The sequence below is a fragment of the Equus przewalskii genome, chromosome 14, assembly GCF_037783145.1.
Source record: "Equus przewalskii isolate Varuska chromosome 14, EquPr2, whole genome shotgun sequence".
NCBI classification, from domain to species: domain Eukaryota; kingdom Metazoa; phylum Chordata; class Mammalia; order Perissodactyla; family Equidae; genus Equus; species Equus przewalskii.
Window position 1 is genome coordinate 65,064,089 of NC_091844.1, and position 17,242 is coordinate 65,081,330.

The 17,242-nt window shown below is 53.4% G+C and overlaps 1 protein-coding gene across 1 annotated transcript in view; it reads right to left on the reverse strand.

The window, feature by feature from the left end:
• Positions 1 to 2,139: 2,139 nt before the first annotated feature.
• EHD3 (EH domain containing 3) overlaps positions 2,140 to 17,242 on the reverse strand; it is a 29,344-nt gene continuing 14,241 nt past the window's right edge. The window contains exons 3-6 of the mRNA XM_070574173.1: positions 16,527 to 16,624; positions 8,078 to 8,490; positions 7,227 to 7,391; positions 2,140 to 4,307 (exon numbers count right to left, since the gene is read on the reverse strand). Coding sequence (XP_070430274.1) covers positions 3,780 to 4,307; positions 7,227 to 7,391; positions 8,078 to 8,490; positions 16,527 to 16,624 — 1,204 coding nt within the window. The 3' untranslated portion in view covers positions 2,140 to 3,779. The remainder of the gene's footprint in view (positions 4,308 to 7,226; positions 7,392 to 8,077; positions 8,491 to 16,526; positions 16,625 to 17,242) is intronic.

A 17,242-nucleotide genomic window follows, 5' to 3' on the forward strand; every position in this document is an offset into this window, starting at 1 on the left:
GGGGGAAGGGATTGCAAAGTGTCCCAGAGACGTGGGCTCCATCTTCACACTTGCTCCCACATGCATTCCTGGCGAAGCGGGAAAAGCAGAACATGGTACACTTGCAAAGAAGGGACATGTTGTTTACACTCGTATTTCACCAACCAAAGCAAGGCACAGGGCTCGCTTAACTTCTAGGAGGTGGCAAATCCAATCCTCCCTGTGCCAGAAGGACCAGGAAACCAAAATGTGGTGAACAGCACTAATTCCCTTCAGTGGGAGGTTGAGGGGAGCACGCGCCCCCACATCCTTCCATTCCCCTCATCGCTGCAACCAGGATAACCTACATCGCCCATTACCATTTTCTTTTCTTCTGGGCACTGAAAATTTCAACTTTCAAGATACTGATAAAACTTTTACTTAAAAATGGCCTGTGAAAAACCAGCACAGTCCCCAGAGGCAAAATTCTAATCACGCTTTTCCTCAAATACATCAGAGCTTCTCCGTCAGTCATGATTCTGCAGGCTGGGAATGCTGTGTGTTTACTTTTGTATAAAAACGCTGCCTATCTTCCTTGGATGAGAGGGTGAGATGATAGGCACAAGAGCGGACCCCAAAAGGTTTCTCAGGTTCAGCTCAAGTACCACATCTTTATCCCAGGCTTTCTCCAACCACCTTCTCCCCAGGTGGAAGCTATTTCTGTCTCTCACGAGCCCTCGCTCTGCCTGCACTTTGCTGCCCAGAACCTGTCATGGTCCCTCATTGTATTGTCAATATTTGTATAAATGCCTCACTTCCCTATGAAGTTGTGAGCTCTTTGACAGCAGGAACTTGATTTGATCCATCTAGAATTGTCCCTCCTGCACAGATGGCATCTATTAAGTATTTTTGAATATCTCAATGGATGAATTGCTATCTTCACCTTAGGGCCTTTCCTGCCAGAGGGTCTCAGTATCTTCTGAGTGAAAGAAAGAATGGATGGGTGGATGGATGGACAAACTAAAGAATAAAGGATTGAATACGTATGGAGGCCAGTTAGTATCTCATAGGGGAAATAAAGAAGCCTGTTCTCCCCAGATAGCTCTGCTGATTCTGACCAGCTAACACATAAATGTAGGCTCTTGGAACAGAGAGCATAAATAGGAGTGGGGGTGACTCAGGGCAACCTCTCAGCACTCTGCAAATTGAGGTCAGGTCCTGCATCGCCAGCAGGGTCCCCTGCACCTGGACACAATGACTTGGTCACAGTTTAGCTTTTAGGCGCCGGGGGCAAGCTTTGCTGGGGCAGGGGTGTGGGGTGTCGCTCTTCCTGTCTGACGATTTCTGTGGCCCAGGCTAAGTGGTGTGGGGAAGGGAGAGACAGGACAGTGGGGTCTCGAGGGATTCTTGCCTGTGAGACTGCCACGACGAGTCTCTGCTTTCCAGATTAAATGTTTTCCAGGCTGAGGCATGAGGTCTCCCTAGGCCTCTATACAAGGTCAGTAGGTCAAGGCAGCAAGAGTCAGAGGGCCAGTCCCAGAGAAAGTAGTCCTCAACTGTCCCCTCACCCATTGAGAGGAGCCTCAAGCATTATTTCCTCTTTCTTGGGAGATGGGAGAAGTGTCATCATGGAATTCTCATGCCATATAGATCTCTCTGGGGTGGAGTCTTGAAGAAGGGAGGGAAGACAGGCAGGGAGACGTAAGGCAGGAAGGTGGTGCATGAAGTGGCGGGGGGGGGCGGGTGCGGCGAGGGGACTAACAGACACCCCTCTTTCTTCTAAAACAAAAAGACAGAAACTACACCTTCCTCTGCTGTCTCCTTCCAATTTCTCCTTTAGCTCAAAGAAAGGCGTAGAGCTAAGAAATGGTCCCTTTGCTGGGCTTGACGCTCTATTTGAAGAAGGCTTTATTACATGTGAAAAAGCAATGTGTGGATGCAGAAGGAAGCCCTAAGGTTTGGGGACCATCTCCACTCGAGATTTCCAGGAAGCAATGGTTCCATGAAGTCAGCCTGGATAGTCACTGGGCCTGGACAGGCACCAGGCCAAGGGGATGCTACTGGCGGATGCTGGCTATGGGCAGACCAATCCTCTGCCAAAGATGCCAGGAGAAACCCTCAGTAAGAACCCAACCCCTCTCCCTCAGCCTCCCCTGGAATGATGCTTTGTGGCCAAGTGGGTACCAAAGGATAAATGTGATATATTAACAAGAATACTAATGACAAACGCACTGCAGTAGTGAGCACATAGATACATAGAATATTCTCTATAGTCTCAACATAGATATAAAATAAGTTATACTTGTTTTTGTTTTCCATCACAGTTAGAAGCATACCATACAAAGTGACCAGTTCAGTGGCCACGAAGCAAGGGAGAGACTATGAAGGAGGGAGTGGGGCACTGAGAATGGTGGGGATTTGCCAAGGACACTGCAGGGTCACTGGGGGTCCTGCAAGGAACAAGACCTCAGAGCTCTCAAGTTGGCCTTCTGAGATTCAGCACGAGGTCCCACTTGCTAAGAGTTGGTGGCTGCACTGGAGCTGGATGATTCAGGCTACTGGTGGGAGGTGGAGCAGAGACAGACTCGAACATCATCCAGCAGGCCGGCCCACTCTCCTGCTGGCGCTGTTGGACTTCTGCAATTTTAGGGATGTGAGGCACACAGCCAGAAGGCACGGTTTGCTTCTGTGATGTGACAGATGGCCAGACTGAAGGCCCACCAAATGCTGCCTAGCCCTTCTCCTGCACCAGCCTGTTGTGGGAGGCTGAGGGGACCTGCATGCTTGGCTTGTTCTCCATGATTCGTCATGGGCTAGCAGAGCTGGAATCCTGCACACATTGTCACAGCAGAGGGAAGACTCTGAACCCCTGGCTTTGAATCCTCTCTCCATCACGTGTGAGCTGTGATGTTGGGAAGGTCACTTAGAGTCTGAGACTCGGGCTCCTCATCTGCAAAATAGGGGGACTAAGGCATACTTCCCTGCGGGGAGCGAGGGCCACGTAGATAATGTACATAAAGTGCCTAACACGGTTCCTGGCTCACGGCGGGGTCTGGATACATGTAATTGAGTATGAGCCTCCAAACATCAGAGGCCGGGTGGAAAGAATATGAATCTCACAAAATCTGGAATAAAACCACCTTGATCGGCTCTGAGTAGAGGATTAGAGGACAGTTTCTTTGCATTCTTTCCTGTCAATTTTTTCTCTTCTCCCTCCCTCACTGGGATTCTTTCAAATGAAGTGCCAACAGGGTTCAAAGCCAGGTTTGTTGAGGCAGACAGAGCCTAAGTCTTGGAAAAAACAGCTCAGGGCCATGAACTCCACGACTGGGACCTGGTTCCCCGAGGATGCTTCCCTCCTCGCCTCCCTCATTTCCCAGGCCCGGAGCAGATTTCACATTGGGAAGCCAAAGAGGGGGAGCGAGCACAGAAAACAACGTGAATTGCCTATGAAGTGAAAAGCCTTTCCATCTGCTCAGAGTCCAGGAAATCTGGAGGTGGGTGGGCCATCTGTGGGCAAGTGAACTGCCTCTCCGGGAGAAAGCAGGTCTCTGTGTAGCGGAAGACGGGAGGGAGAGAGGGATGGAGACCTAGGCTTGAAACTTGCGACCCTGGGAGTGCCCTCGTGCTTCTACCAATGCTGAGAACCTGTAGATGCGTCCAAACAAAGATCAGCCTGGAAACCTGGGGATCACTGTCCTCTCTCATCTGCACTGCAGTTCTCAAGATCTGCACACGCGTGCACGCGTGTGTGTGTGTGTCTCATCACCTCCCTCATTTCCTCTAACACCTGCCTGCTCTGAACCACCCCTTGTCCCTCATCACTCAGTGACTTTCCTCTTGGATGGGGGCAGGAGGTGCGCAGGCAGCTCATTGGGCAGCTCATGCCCCTCCAGCTTGACCTTAATGAGGTGGTTGGCCAGTGCGAACTCCTCATCATCCAACATGCCATCCTTGTCGATGTCAGCCAGCTTCCAGATCTTGCCCAGCACGCTGTTGGGCAGCTTGGAGCGGACCATCTCCTTCTTGGCATTAGCACCTGTGATCTTGCCGTCCACCGGTGACAAGGTGTAGAAGATCTCGTCATACATGGGCTTGTCCCTGGCCACCACCCACTCAGCATCATCGATGCCCTCCCCGGCCCCCTCCCCATAGCCGTGCCCAAAGGGACCATGAAGAGTGCCCTCGAACGCTCCACCCTTCACCATCTGGACGGGCCGCTGTGTCTCCTCCTGGCGCACCAGCACCATGAGCTGGGCAATGTCGTGGGCCAACATGTCGTCTACTGCCTCCAGCAGCTTGCTCTTCAGTGGCTGGAATTTGCTAAAGTCCTGGGCCTGCAGCTGGTCCTGGGAAGAGGGAGAGAACAGAACGTGAGGATAAAGACAATGAAAGAAGATCCTTCCCCTTAGTGGGGACGTTGCCTTCTACTAATGCTGGAATGTCCATAGCCCTTTGGCCCGGAGGCTAAGCTGATCCACATCACAAAATAAAAAAAGATATGAGAGAGGAGGAAGAAAAAGGCACATTGGCTCCAGGCAGAATTTGTCAGGAGAGAGTGGAACAGTTGCAGGGATGGGGGAAGAAATGGAAATTTGACATATATTGGTTTGACTCATCATTTGAATTCTCTTTAATGTTGTTCTAGAAGGCAAATAATTAAATTTCTCTTTAAGTTACGTTTGGCTATTGCATGCTTCTTGAATCTCTGCCCCTCTGAGACTAGGCATGTGTGTCTCTCTCCTTTATTAAGGAGGTTACACTTGAAAACCCTGAGAATGCCTTCATGACATTATCTCACTCGCACCCCCAGCACCCTTCTGAGGGAGGGAAACCACATTCTATCCCCATTTAGGGAATGAAAAACTGAGGTATAGGCAACTAAAAATAAGTCATAATAGAAGCCAAGGGTCATTCCCAAATTAGCAGTTCTTAATCAGGATGATCACTGGAGTTACCTGGAGAGAGTTTGCAAATATCAGCTTCTTGCCCCAGGGTTCTGACATAGTAGACACAGCAGACATGCAGATTTTGTGAAATCTCCCCTCCTTGCCTTCCCACAACACTCACACCACACAGCAAAAGAAATAGGCTCCATTTTGCACATCTTTGCAATTTTGAAAGGTCCTGCGTCTGGAATACCCAGCTTCTCCTTGGCCTCCATAGTGACAAGGTGAGAGCTTTCCGCTCCTGCCTTGGCTCTGGCCACAGCAATCTCAGGATGCTGGGCAGAGGCCAGTGCCCAGGGGACAGTGTCAAGGACAAGCACATGGAGCTCACTGCAGAAAAATTCAGACGACACCCACAGCTACATTTCAAGAGCAAGTGTTAGCTTGGGCATTTCTCACCTCCCTTCCAGGGAAGGGCTGAACCACGGAGGCAGGTGGGGGCTGGGGGGGGGGGTGTGGAGGGCAGAACCTCAGGCATAACCTGTCAAGGTCCCTCGCATCTCTCCTAGTCTGTCCATATCTAGGTGTGTTTGGTGGGCTCCCAAGTAAGGGTCCCAATATTTTCCAGGGGGCACAGTGGGTACTCCCATCACCCCACCCATTTGCCCATAAGACAGCCATTTACGTTATCGATTCAGCTACCTACCTACAGAACCTACCATCAGACTGACAAATAAATGAGAAAGGGAAATCATTTATGTTGTGAAAGGATTCCTCACATCAAAAAATGGTCCCTTTCAAATGTCATCTTCCCAAATGTTTGCTTACAGATCATTACATTCTTAACAGAAAGAGAAACTAAAAGTTAAAGTTTTCCAAGCCACAGCTGATTGAGAGACCCAAATTACGTTAAAGTAATTCTGAAATTAGTGATTGGCTCTAATTAGATATATGAACGAATGCATACTTTGTTTGTTAGGTATATGAACAAATGTATACTTTGAATGTTTATTTTTTTCTATTTATATTATCAGACAGGAAACTGAAAATGCCCAATTGGGACTATTGTGATGTTCTGAAATCCTAGTCTTTGTTTTTTTCTTCTTCTTCTCCCCAAAGCCCCCCAGTACGCAGTTGTATATTCTAGTTGTAGGTCCTTCTGGCTGTGCTATGTGGGACGCCACCTCAGCATGGCTTGATGAGTGGTGCTAGGTCTGCACCCAGCATCCAAACCAGTGAAACCCTGGGCCGCCGAAGTGGAGCACACAAACTTAACCACTTGGCCATGGGGTCAGCCCCATGAAACCCTAGTCTTAAACTGAGAAACTGGTTCCCAAGCTAAACACCAAAAGCAGCAACAAGAGCAAAAACAATATTACTACTGCATCAGCTGCTATTTTTTTCTCTAATTCCCTAATTCTTAAACACTTTTTATTTTAAAATAATTACAGAATCACAAGATTTGCAAAAATTGTACACAGGTAGGTCCTGTACCTCACCACCCAGGTTCCCCCAGTGGCGACATCTTACCTAATTTGCCACTGCATTGTCAGGGCACAGTCCGTGGCAGGCTCTGTGCCAAGTGCCTTGCAAATATTATCTCACTGATGCTCACAACATCCATATGAGGCGGGTGCTTCCGGAGCCTCAGTTTACAGGTGAAGAGACAGAGGCTCAGAGCGGATCCAGTTAGTATGTTGTGGTTTCCTGCTTGGACCATGAGGACAGTTCCCGGCTTTAACTAGCAGCCGATGTGAACACTACACTCAGAAAACTGCAGGCAATTAATTACAAAGGTTAGTTACCTTTGTAAACCTCAGTTTGCTCATCTGTAACCAGAGGGTGACAATGCCTCCCTCAGAGGACTGATGTGGGGAATAACATGAGAAACCATGTGTGATGCGCCCTGGTCCAAGAAAGGGGCCTACAATATGCCCCCAAAATGGCAAGCTCCTCTGCAGACACCTCTCTTCTGTGGCTTGTGTCCCAAATTGCTCCCAAGCGGGAACCTGGAGGTTAAGTTACACACTTGAGGGCCTGGAACACCTTTGTCATGTGACTTGTCCAATTTCACATCACATGGCAAGGATTCCAAGCCTGTGGTGGCTGCGATCGGAGAAAGTCATAAACTGGAGGTATCAGACCCCAACCACCATGTAACACCCCTGGCCCACTGGGGGCGCTGGGGCTCGGTGTTTCTCCCCAGGTCCACATATGACACCTGCTGGGCGACAGCCCAGTAGGGAAGACAGACCTAGGGCCATCTCCCACCTTCTGATTCTGGTCTGGGGCATCCAAGGGTGGCCTACTCCACACTCGGGTTGCTCAGCCAGCTCATGTGACATTGTCCCTTGTCCTGGAGCCCCAGACCCTGGTTACCTGCATCTTCTTCACATTGGGAAAGTCCCCAGGTGAGATCTGGTGTTCCCGCTCGATCCGGCCATAAATCTCAGCCAGGTTGTTCACCAGCTCCTTCTTCTTGTTTTCCTTTCCAAACACGGAGGGCATCTCCTTCTTTAGAGAGCTGATGATGTAGGCATGGACCTGAGAGACAGGCAGAGAGAGACCTTCGGATCAAGAACTTTGATTCGTTCGTTCACTCTAGAGTGACTCTCACCCCATCTCCTCCCATAAATCCCTCCTCTTCTCCTGCTCCTACTTCTGAAATAATTTCTGTCTCCACCCTCTCGCTCACACGATGGTTGCAGCACTGAGCTGTTTTCCTAGATCGCGTGGGAAAGGCGGGATTAGGGGCAGGTTAAGGTCAAGGCAGTAACAGGGCTGGTAATGCTGGTGACGATGTTGATGATGAAGAAGACAGTAACGACAGCTAACATTCTGAACACTTCTGACGATGCCAGGTGCTGTCATGAGGGCTTTCACATTCTTTACTCTACATCATCCTCCAACAAGCCTCTCACTTTATAGCTGTGCACAGACTGAGGCCTTGCTGGGGTTGGCATCACATAGCTAGTAGACAGTGGAGTTGGGCTCCAATCTGGCCATCTGACATCAGGGCCCATGATCCCATCACCACCACACCATCCTGTCCCCCAGCTGCCAGAGCTGGCAAGCCTGATGCTCACGATGCAGTAGTTATAGGACACTCTCGTATGGGCAGGCAATAGCTCAGGGTTGCAGGCAGCAGCCCTCAGTTCTTGCAGCTGACTGTCCCACTCCAAACCCTGAGCCCCACCTCTGTTGCCCATCTCCCCAGGGGGCAGCCTCACCTTGGCCAGCCTGGCTCTCTTGATGAGGTCGTTGAGTTTGCGCAGGGCAGCGTTTCGGGGCAGACTCTGGATGTCTCTGAAAAGGTCCTGCTCCTCGGCCTCAAAGAGTTTCCGATTGTCGGGGATGAGAAGGGGGTGGGACCAGAAGGAGCCAATGTAGACCCGAATCACCTCTGGGGTGTTCACAATCTTCCCCAGGGACCACATGAGGGCCCCGTACACCCGCATCAGCTGCTGCGTCTCAATCTGGTCGGCCTTGTTCAGCACCACCCGCATCTTGTCCTCGTGGTTCTTGAGGGCCTTGATGACTTCCGAGAATTCATCAGAGATGTCCAGCTTGTGGGCATCAAACAGCAGGATGATGCGGTCGACCCGCTCAGCGAACCACTCGAGGACAGCTGCAAAGTCATACCCTGTCGGCAGAGGGACAGTCAGGGGGAGGGGCCTTTGGGTACAGGGTTGGGGTTTGGGGAGGTAGCCAGGTCAGTAGAAATAACATGGTCTTGGGGGTCAGATCTGGGTTCAAATTCCAGCTCTTCTGCATTTTCACTATTTGGCTTTCAGCAAGTTACTCAGTGCTTCCGAGTCAGTGTTTTTCCATCTATAAATGGGCCTACTAACAGTACTTAGTTAATACAATTACAAGGACTAAATACTCAGAGCCTAGCACAAAGCTGCTCAGTAAATGCTAGTTATTAGTAACATTATTCCCATTTGGTCTTCACATTCAAGGAAAGGGGCCCTCTCCATTAAGGGACAGGCCCAGGAAAGTGTTTCGGGGGCCAAGCTCTGCCTAGTAACAAGGTGAGGGCGTTGTTAGTGCCACCTAGAGATGGTCGCCCAGTGACTCAGCCGAGACCACCCTGCCTGTAGGAGGCAGCCGGTGGGACAGGTACCCAGCTCTCCAAGCCCAAGTTCAATGGTTGCTCCGGCTGGCAAGACGTTCACATCATGGTCTCATTTCACCCTCATGACACCCTCTGCGGTAGGCAAAGTGAGGAGTATCAGTCCCACTTTCCAGAGGAGGAAACTGAGGTTCAGAGATGAGGTGAGAGTCAAACAGCCGGCAAAGGGTGGAGCCAGGACTGGACTGGATCCCATCACCCAGGCCCTGGGCTCCCTGCACAGTACAAGAGGGCCGCCGCCTGTGCCTGGCCGCCTCCCTGCCTCCCTGCCCTCCCCTCCCCAGCTCACTGGCCCAGCCAGCAGCCCCACAGAGCCCGGAGGCCCCGCGCATTCCTGCCCCAGGTGAGCCTGCAGCCTGTGCCCCTCCCCTCCTCTGTGCCCAGGGAGGGCTCCCGCCTATTTTCAACCTTCCCTTCAGCACAGCCAGGTGGAGGGTGGCTCTCACCTACCAAAAGCAGTCCCTCAGAGCTGTGGACAGCAAGGATACCAGACGGCTCAGAAAATCAGGCCACCTGACCCCCCGTCCCAACTCCACCCTGGAAAACAGGTCACAGCTCTGCTGCTCTGGCACCTGGAACCAGCAGGCTTGCCCTCCCAGTAACTGGAAGGACAGCAGGGCTCAGAGGCCCCTGGCACTCTGCCAAGACCTAGTCCCAGATCTGGCCTGACAAGGATTTTAGCTGCAGTGTGCAGGCCTGGGGAGGGCTGCTGGGAAAAGCGTGGCTGCTCCCTCCCACCTGTGCAGCACACTTTGGTGTTCACAGAGGCACCCTGGCTCACATCAGCCGCTCAAAGCCTGCTGGGCAGCCAGAGCCGCCAGCACTGGGCTCTTTACTGACAAGAAAATGCAGGCTCAGAGAGGGCACGGCAGCGATGGGGTCAGAGTCAGGACCAGAACTCAGGTCTTCAACCCCAAGTCTGGCACTCCAGCCACCCCTCCGGGGCTGGGGAAGCTAAGGGGCCTGTGAAGCTGCAGGGGAGAGAAGAGGCTCCCAAGCTCCAAACTCTCCAACCCTGAGGGCACCAGCCTGGCAGGAGGCGGCTTTGCTGCCACAGCATGGAGGGGGTAAGGACAAGTCCCCGCAATCTGACCAGCCCCCAGCTCGGGGTGGGGTGGGAGAGTGACAGCACCAGGTCAGTGCGGCAGAACAGGACGGCCCCCTGCCCGTTCCTGTCCCCACGCTGGGTCAGGTGCCCCTCAGTTCTCTCACAGTGCTCAGGGAGACATCTGTCCCTCTGCTCACTCACGGAAGTCACCAGGCTGAGTCCCTCCACTGCACTGGGAGCCGGCAGGGCGGGCGGCACTCATCCTTCTCCACTTGCCCTGCACCCAGCACAGCGCCCGGCACACAGTAGGTGCTCTATCAGGATTTGTGAACAGAACTGACACGTGAGCCCTGTTCTGCCTTTTATATCAGGGGACAGTGAACGTTATCTCCAGGCCTCAGTTTTTTTCTGCTCTCTGAATGGGAACCCGCCAGACCCCACCACGGGGTCATTGTGAGGATCCAATCGAAGAAGAGGATGCAGGTGAAATTGTTTGCGTGTGACCTGGCTGTTCCTATTGCTCTGCCCTTTTATAAAGAGCTCCTTGTAAGCACCAGTTTCCATGAGATGTTGTGCTCTGAAGGGGTCACCTGAGGGGCACTGGCCTGGGAAAGCTCACCTCTAGTTTCCGCTCAGCCATTAACTTGCTGTGTGTCCTTGGGCAAGCAGCCTCCCCTCTCTGGTCCTTGGTCTGTCTGCCTGTCAAGCCAGGGGGTTGGATTGGAAGATCTCCGTGCTTCCTTTCTCAGTTCACAATTCCCTACTTCTAAGACTCGAGGTGTGAGGGGTGAGGGTGGGGAGTATACCAGGATGGATGGAGATCAGACACAAGGAAGCCGTTGCAGGCAGCGAGAAAGAAGCCTGAGGCCTCCCATCTTAAATGCTTCGGGGTGCCTATGTGAAGTCTGATCCTGCCTGAGGACACGCAGACGGGCTTCCAGGAAGCCTTTCTAGGATTTTATAAGCACAGAGGCCTCCTATTCATCCTGCTGCTTTTGCAAATTCTGCACGCTCTGCCAAGCTGCTATCAAATTGCCACGTCAGTAACGCCAGGCACTTTCTCCCCAGGACGACTGTGCGGGCCCTGAGAATCCAGCAACGCCACCATGGGCTTCCTCTGAAGCTTGGCCCCCTGTCCCTGGCTATTCAGAGCCTAGCAGCCTCCAGGATGAGTATTTTATTGTTTCCTGACTGGGCTTATGCCTACCCAGGAAGGGGAGCATCCGAAAGGCATGAACTGGACCCATTAAGGAAAAGGCACAGGACTAGTTCTGCCATTTATTTTCTGGGCAGCCTTGGACAAGTCTGAACCTCAGTTTTCTCAGCTGTAAAATGGGGATACCAATACCAAGGGATTGATGAGGGGTCAGTGATAGAGCCATGGCAACAGGGTCCAATAGCAGAGGGAGGGCCTGGACTCAGTGTGGAGGTAACAGGCCCCTTTCCCTCACTGGTCCCGGGAACAGCTCTGAGACCTCCACAGGAGCTCTGAGCACCTGCAGCGGCCCGAGTGCTCGTGAGATGTGGGCTAGCGGGCAGGGGGGTTCGAGCCCCAAGGGTCTGAACGGTGAAGCTGGTATTGCTGGAGTTATGTATAGGTACAGCAAGTCTGCTGGCTCTGGGGGATCCGATCTGCAGGCATCAGGCCCAGAGTCGGGGCAGCCTGCAGGAATCTGGGGCTCCCCACTGCCCCCTGGCCTCCAGAGGACTGGGAAGAAAGCTTTTCTTAGTAATGCCAGGCAGGAGGAAATCAACGAGACAAACACAATAAGCAAGAAAACTTAATCACCCACCAGCTTCCTTCTCTGCCGTGCAATAGAAGGGCGCTGACAGGCAGCAAGTTTCTCTGTATTTTCAACCACAAGATCTCATCTGAGCCTCATAACTTTCCATATGCCAAGAGACAAACATGACACACACATCTTACGGGGAGGGGAGAGGGCACAGAGAGGTTAAGGGGCTTGCCCAAGCTCACACAATCAGGGGCGGCAAACACAGGACCAGGACCAGGATCCTTGACTCCTGTCCATGATCCCTTCTTGCTCAGAGGACCGAGCTCTCAAACCAGGCACACTTGTAGGGGGTAGTCCCATTCCACCTCAAAAAATCTTTTTGAAGATTTAAAGACATTTTAGAAGAGTAAAAAGGCATCAATTTCCAAAATGTAGGAAGAGCTCTGATAACAATAGGGAACAAATGCCACACTACATGGCCCCCAGAAGAAACCCTGAAAAGTGGCCCAGCAGACTCGTCACAGGCCTCCAGATGAGCACCAGGCTGTCAACAAGCCCTTCCGAAGAGAGTCAGGACTCTGCTGCTCTGCCCCGGCACGTGAGGCCCACATGGGCGTGTGTGTAAATCATGTAGCCCAGGGGCCCCTAAGTGCAGGCCCTGCTCCAATGAGGGCGCCAGGGCCAAGCCAGGGATGCAAGGCTGCGAGGTCAGCCCAGACCCCTCAAGGTCCCCTGGGAGACGTGTAGATGAGTTTGTCATCTCTGCTTTCTTCCTAGGCAGGCGATGAGCATGTGCTGAAATCTTGAGCAGGATCATGATCAGGAGATCGAGTCCTCAGCCAGGTTTGTGACCTGGGCAAGGTTTTTATCTGTTCTGGCCCTGCTGAGCTCACCTGTGCAGAAAGAGGTCTGCAGGGGATGGTGTGAGCACCATGCCCAGGGGCTGCTTTCCAAGGGAGGGGGCTGTGGGGACTTCTAGCTGAGAAGCAGCCGGAAACGGTTCCCGAGTATGAGGACACTCAGGCTTCCGGAGCCTCCCACTTCCGTGGCAGCCTCCCTCCTCCCCAGTAATGAGCCCTGGGCTGGGCACATCCTGTCACTTCCCCCCAGTGCAGCTTCACCCAGAGTCAAGTGCCAGCCTGGGACCACCCGGGTTCAGGTTCCCAGATGTCCCTTGCTTCCTCTCTTCCCGCAAGACACCACCCTCAGGCCCGGGTGGAGGGGTCACAGCTGAGCAAGGATCATACTTTGCCCAGCTCTGGCTTGGGCCTGAGTGCTCCTTCCCATGGAGCCTGAGGCCTGGACAGCCCTTGGCAGCAGCTCACTTTTCAGAATGCACACACTGGGGCCACTGGCGCAGGGGTGGCTCTGTGCACATTTGATAAAGTGCCCCTCTTTTCTGGTGAGACACAGCCCTGCGCTTGGCGTGAGGCTTGGCGAGCAGAACGTGGGCTAGATTTCAGACTCCACATGCCCCCGGCTGGGTGTGCTTGTGCAGGTGGCAGTCTGCAGGACTATCCATGGAGCTCGGTCCTGCCCTGGGCCGAAGGAAGGGAAGGAAGAAGCACCAAATCGGTGCTGAGGGCCCCAGGCAAGGAGCCATATAAACCGTTTGTTTTTGTGCACACACTTGTGTGCGTGTGTGTGTGTGTGTGGAGGCAAGTGTGGATGTGGGGGTGTATATGTGTGTAGGTATAAACGGGAACTCCAGGTTCTATGGCTGATTGTGAGGAGCGACTCTGCATATTGGAAACTCTCCTCATTTGGGGTCCCCTTGATATTTGAGGATGTCTAAGGCACCCCCCCCCCCATTTTCTGGTCTCCTTGGGGTGCTGAGGTCAGCACTGCCCGAGGCTGGTGACGCAGTGCTGGTGGCCCAGCTCCCAGCTCTTGTTTTTGTCACAGGCTGCTTTTGCTAGCGTCTGCATTTACAGTCTGGATTCAGGAGGGCAGAGAACAAACTGGCCTGGCTAGCCGCTCATGGGGCCATCACTTCTCCCAGAGGTGGTGCTTAGTCAGTGTGGGATGGGAGGGAATACAAAGGGCAGGCAATAAAACCAAGCACTCAATATGCATAGGGCAGCCACTGAAGTCCAAAGATGAAGGCAAGAGAGAAGGCAGAGGAACATGAAAAGAATGGAATAAGACAGAAGCTGAGAAGAGCCTGAGTCCCTGAAGCAGGGCTGTCAGATACAGCTGCACAGGCTGTGCACTGCACAACTGTAAGGGAGGCCACTCGCATAGATAACCCTGGGTTGTATAATAGGCGGCCCTGGCTGGCAGATAAAGGGGAAAGAAGGGAGCTCACTGTGATCCAGACCCAGAGCTGATGTCTGTGTTTCCATTATCATCTGTGGACCTCACAAGGTCCATTACTCCTTGTCACAAATGAGGACCCTAAGGCTCAGGAGAAATTGTGACCTGCTGAGACCTACACAGGTTCTAAAACCCAGGGCTCTCATTTCCCTGTCCAGGGCTCCTGGAAGCCCCAGAGGCTGCAGTCCTCCTCGGACGCACGTGTTAGGCTGCACAGGCCTTGCAGGTGCAGGAGTCACCTACCCCCGAGGTGGGTCTAACGGAGAGCTTTTGGCTCTGCTGAGCCTCCCTTGAGGAGACACACGCTGCCCGTGTGAAACAGTAAATCCGCTTTGGTCCTAAACTCAGGACAAGCTCAGATGAAGCCTGGGGTGGGGGCTCAGGGGGAGGCCTTGTTGGGAGTGTTTAGGGAAGCCAGACAGAGAGCCATCCAAGCTGCTGCCCCACAGGGAGCCAGGCGCTGACAAAGCGCATGTAGGCCAGAAGGAGCAGGGGGTGAGCTGCCCCTCTCTGCCCACGGCCAAGCGTTTTATGGCTTCAGACCAGCTCCCCCTCACCCCCTGCACACCATACAGCCAGAGCCAGGGAGCTCAGGGCCCAGGCTCCCCAGACCCCCTTCACTGGGACCGTCTATAGACATCCCACTTTCGTGGACCGGCCGCCAATGACATGAAGTGTTAACACAGTTTCTGAGGCCCTCTCCTGACCCCTCTTCTATCCAGGCCTCACCTCTTCAGGGAACTGGGAGCGAAGGAAGGAGGAGCAGAGCTTTCCTGCTGGAGCCTGTGGCCCACCCTTCCCTCCCACCTGCTCCAGAATGAGGCCCCAGGAAGAGGAGGGTCAGTCTTCCCTTCAGGACAGACGGACGGTCATATGATCCTTGAGCAGGCTGCTGACCCAGGGGCCTCTCCTGCTGTCTTTCCTCTCTATCTCCCTCTTTCCCCTCTATCCAGGGCTGCTGGATCCACTCACACAGCCATGCTGGACCCCAAAGAGCCCAGCCCGGTCCTGCCACTCAATGCCTGTCCTCATCAGGGAGCGGCCCAACAAGAGAGCTGCTGTCTTCCAAGGGGAAGCTGAGGCGGCTCCCAGGAGCTCTGGACAGAAGCCCAGTCCTGGCACTAGCAGCCTGCGCTGGGTCAGCGCCTGCAGCACCCCGGCCTCATCAGTACAGCCACTGTCCGGACATGGCCTGCAGCCTGTGAGGGCTCAGGTCTTCTCATGGGGGGCCTGGCAGTGAGCAGGTGCCAGCACAGACCATGCTCCCACTGGAGGGGGTTTCTGGGCCCCTGGCTGCAGCGGTGCAGACATCCTGCAGGACAGACTTTGTACAGGGGGCCAAGGCACACGCGGGAGGAAAGCAGACAGTCACCCAAGGTCGGTTCAGGCCAGGTTCCAGCTGCTGCCCAGACAGCTCTTGCCAGTCCGGAGCCTTCCCTTCCCGGAGGCTGACTTCCGAGTGCTGATTTGGCTCCAGCCCAGCTCCTGGCTCCAGTATTGGGGTGGCTGCAGCTTCATCTGCTTCCTTGCCAGAGATACAGCACACGGCACAGGACGGGTGGGGGGACCACCGGGGCGCACAGCATGATGTGGCAGGAGAGGCTGGGGGCGGGAGCCAGGAGCAGCTGCTATTTAGCTTTTTACAGCATCAGTCGTGCATTTTAGAGTCAAAAACCCCACTGCTGAGGATGGTGGTGACGATTCTAACACCTCATGCTTACCAGGCACGTGCTAGGCGCCAGGCAGAACTCTTCTTACCTGGATTAGTTCTTTTCATCCTCAAACAACCCTATAAAGTAGACGGAATTATTTCCCCCTACTTTACAGATGAACCAACTGAAGTAAGGACACTGCCCAAGGTTACTCTGCTGGGAAGCGGCAGAGGCAGGCTTGGAAACCTGGGAGCTGGTCCAGAGTCCTATCTCCTCACCACTATGCTGGTCACCTCCCTTAACAAACAATTACCCCATATCTGTGCAAGTGAACAGTTTTCAAAGTGCTTTCACTGAGCCAGCTCCACTCCTAGGCCCCAGAGCATGTGGTCATCCTCACGTTGTGGATGTGAAGTTCTCTGCGTGCATTTGCCTCCTCCGCAGAACTACAAGCTCCCGGGGCAGGCACAGCAGAAACTTCAGAAGCAACTGGGGTCTGGCCCTTGGGTAGGAGCCTCTCGGAGAATGAATAAAGCCAATGAGGGAAGTAAGGCAGATATCGATGTCCCCATTTTACAGATGAGAAGACTGAGGGCAGTAGTCTCCAGAGCTACAGTGGACCCATACACGTCCGCTGGCCCCTGCCTAGGATGACCTCACACAGCACACGAGGCAGTGCCGGTTCATCAAGGGACAGCAAAGCCCTGGGAGCCTCTGTCTGTATGGAAGTGAGAGAACATACCAGAAAGAACATAGCACGGAGCCAGAGCCAGTCCTAACAGGCGTCTCTCTTACCTCGGCTGATCCTTTGCTTCTCCCCAGAGAGGATCCCTGGAGTGTCGATGACACTGATGCTCTCCAGCACGGGGTTGGGCAGCTGGGCACACATGAACCTGCACGTGGCAAGAGGAAACCCGCAGTGAGCCATTGTCCTCTCACGCACACTTGTTTCAGCCACATGCCAACATTCCCTGCCCCAAGGCAGAGGTTCAGCAGCCTGGCTGCCTTCCACTGCAGACTCCCAGGCCTCAGACCAGACTCAGCCCCAGCAGTGGGCCTGGGATCTTTGAAGAAGCTCCCTGGGTGATCCTGAGGCAGCCGTGGTCCCAAGTTTGTGAACTTCTGTTGGGGATGCCAGGATGTCGAGACCTCCATCCCTGCCCTAAGAAGCACAGTCTGGTGCAGAAGCAGAGGCACACACATGTGCATCCAGGACAGGAGGTGCAATGGGATCAGTACCCTGAGGAAGGGCAGGCGAAAGGGTTGGAGATCTAAAGCGGAGAGAAGGCTTCCAGGGATGGCTGCCTGGAGGAGGAGGCACTGGAGCTGGCCTTGCAGAATGGGTCACACCACCCAGGCTTCTAAAAGGCTATCCAAATACCAAACATTGCTGTTAGAATAGCAGTCAAGCCTTATTCAAGGAAATATTTCTAGTGCTACATCCCAAAGTCTCAGAATACAAATTGGCAAACTAAGTCAGATCCTTCTGACTTCAAGCCTTCTGTCTTACA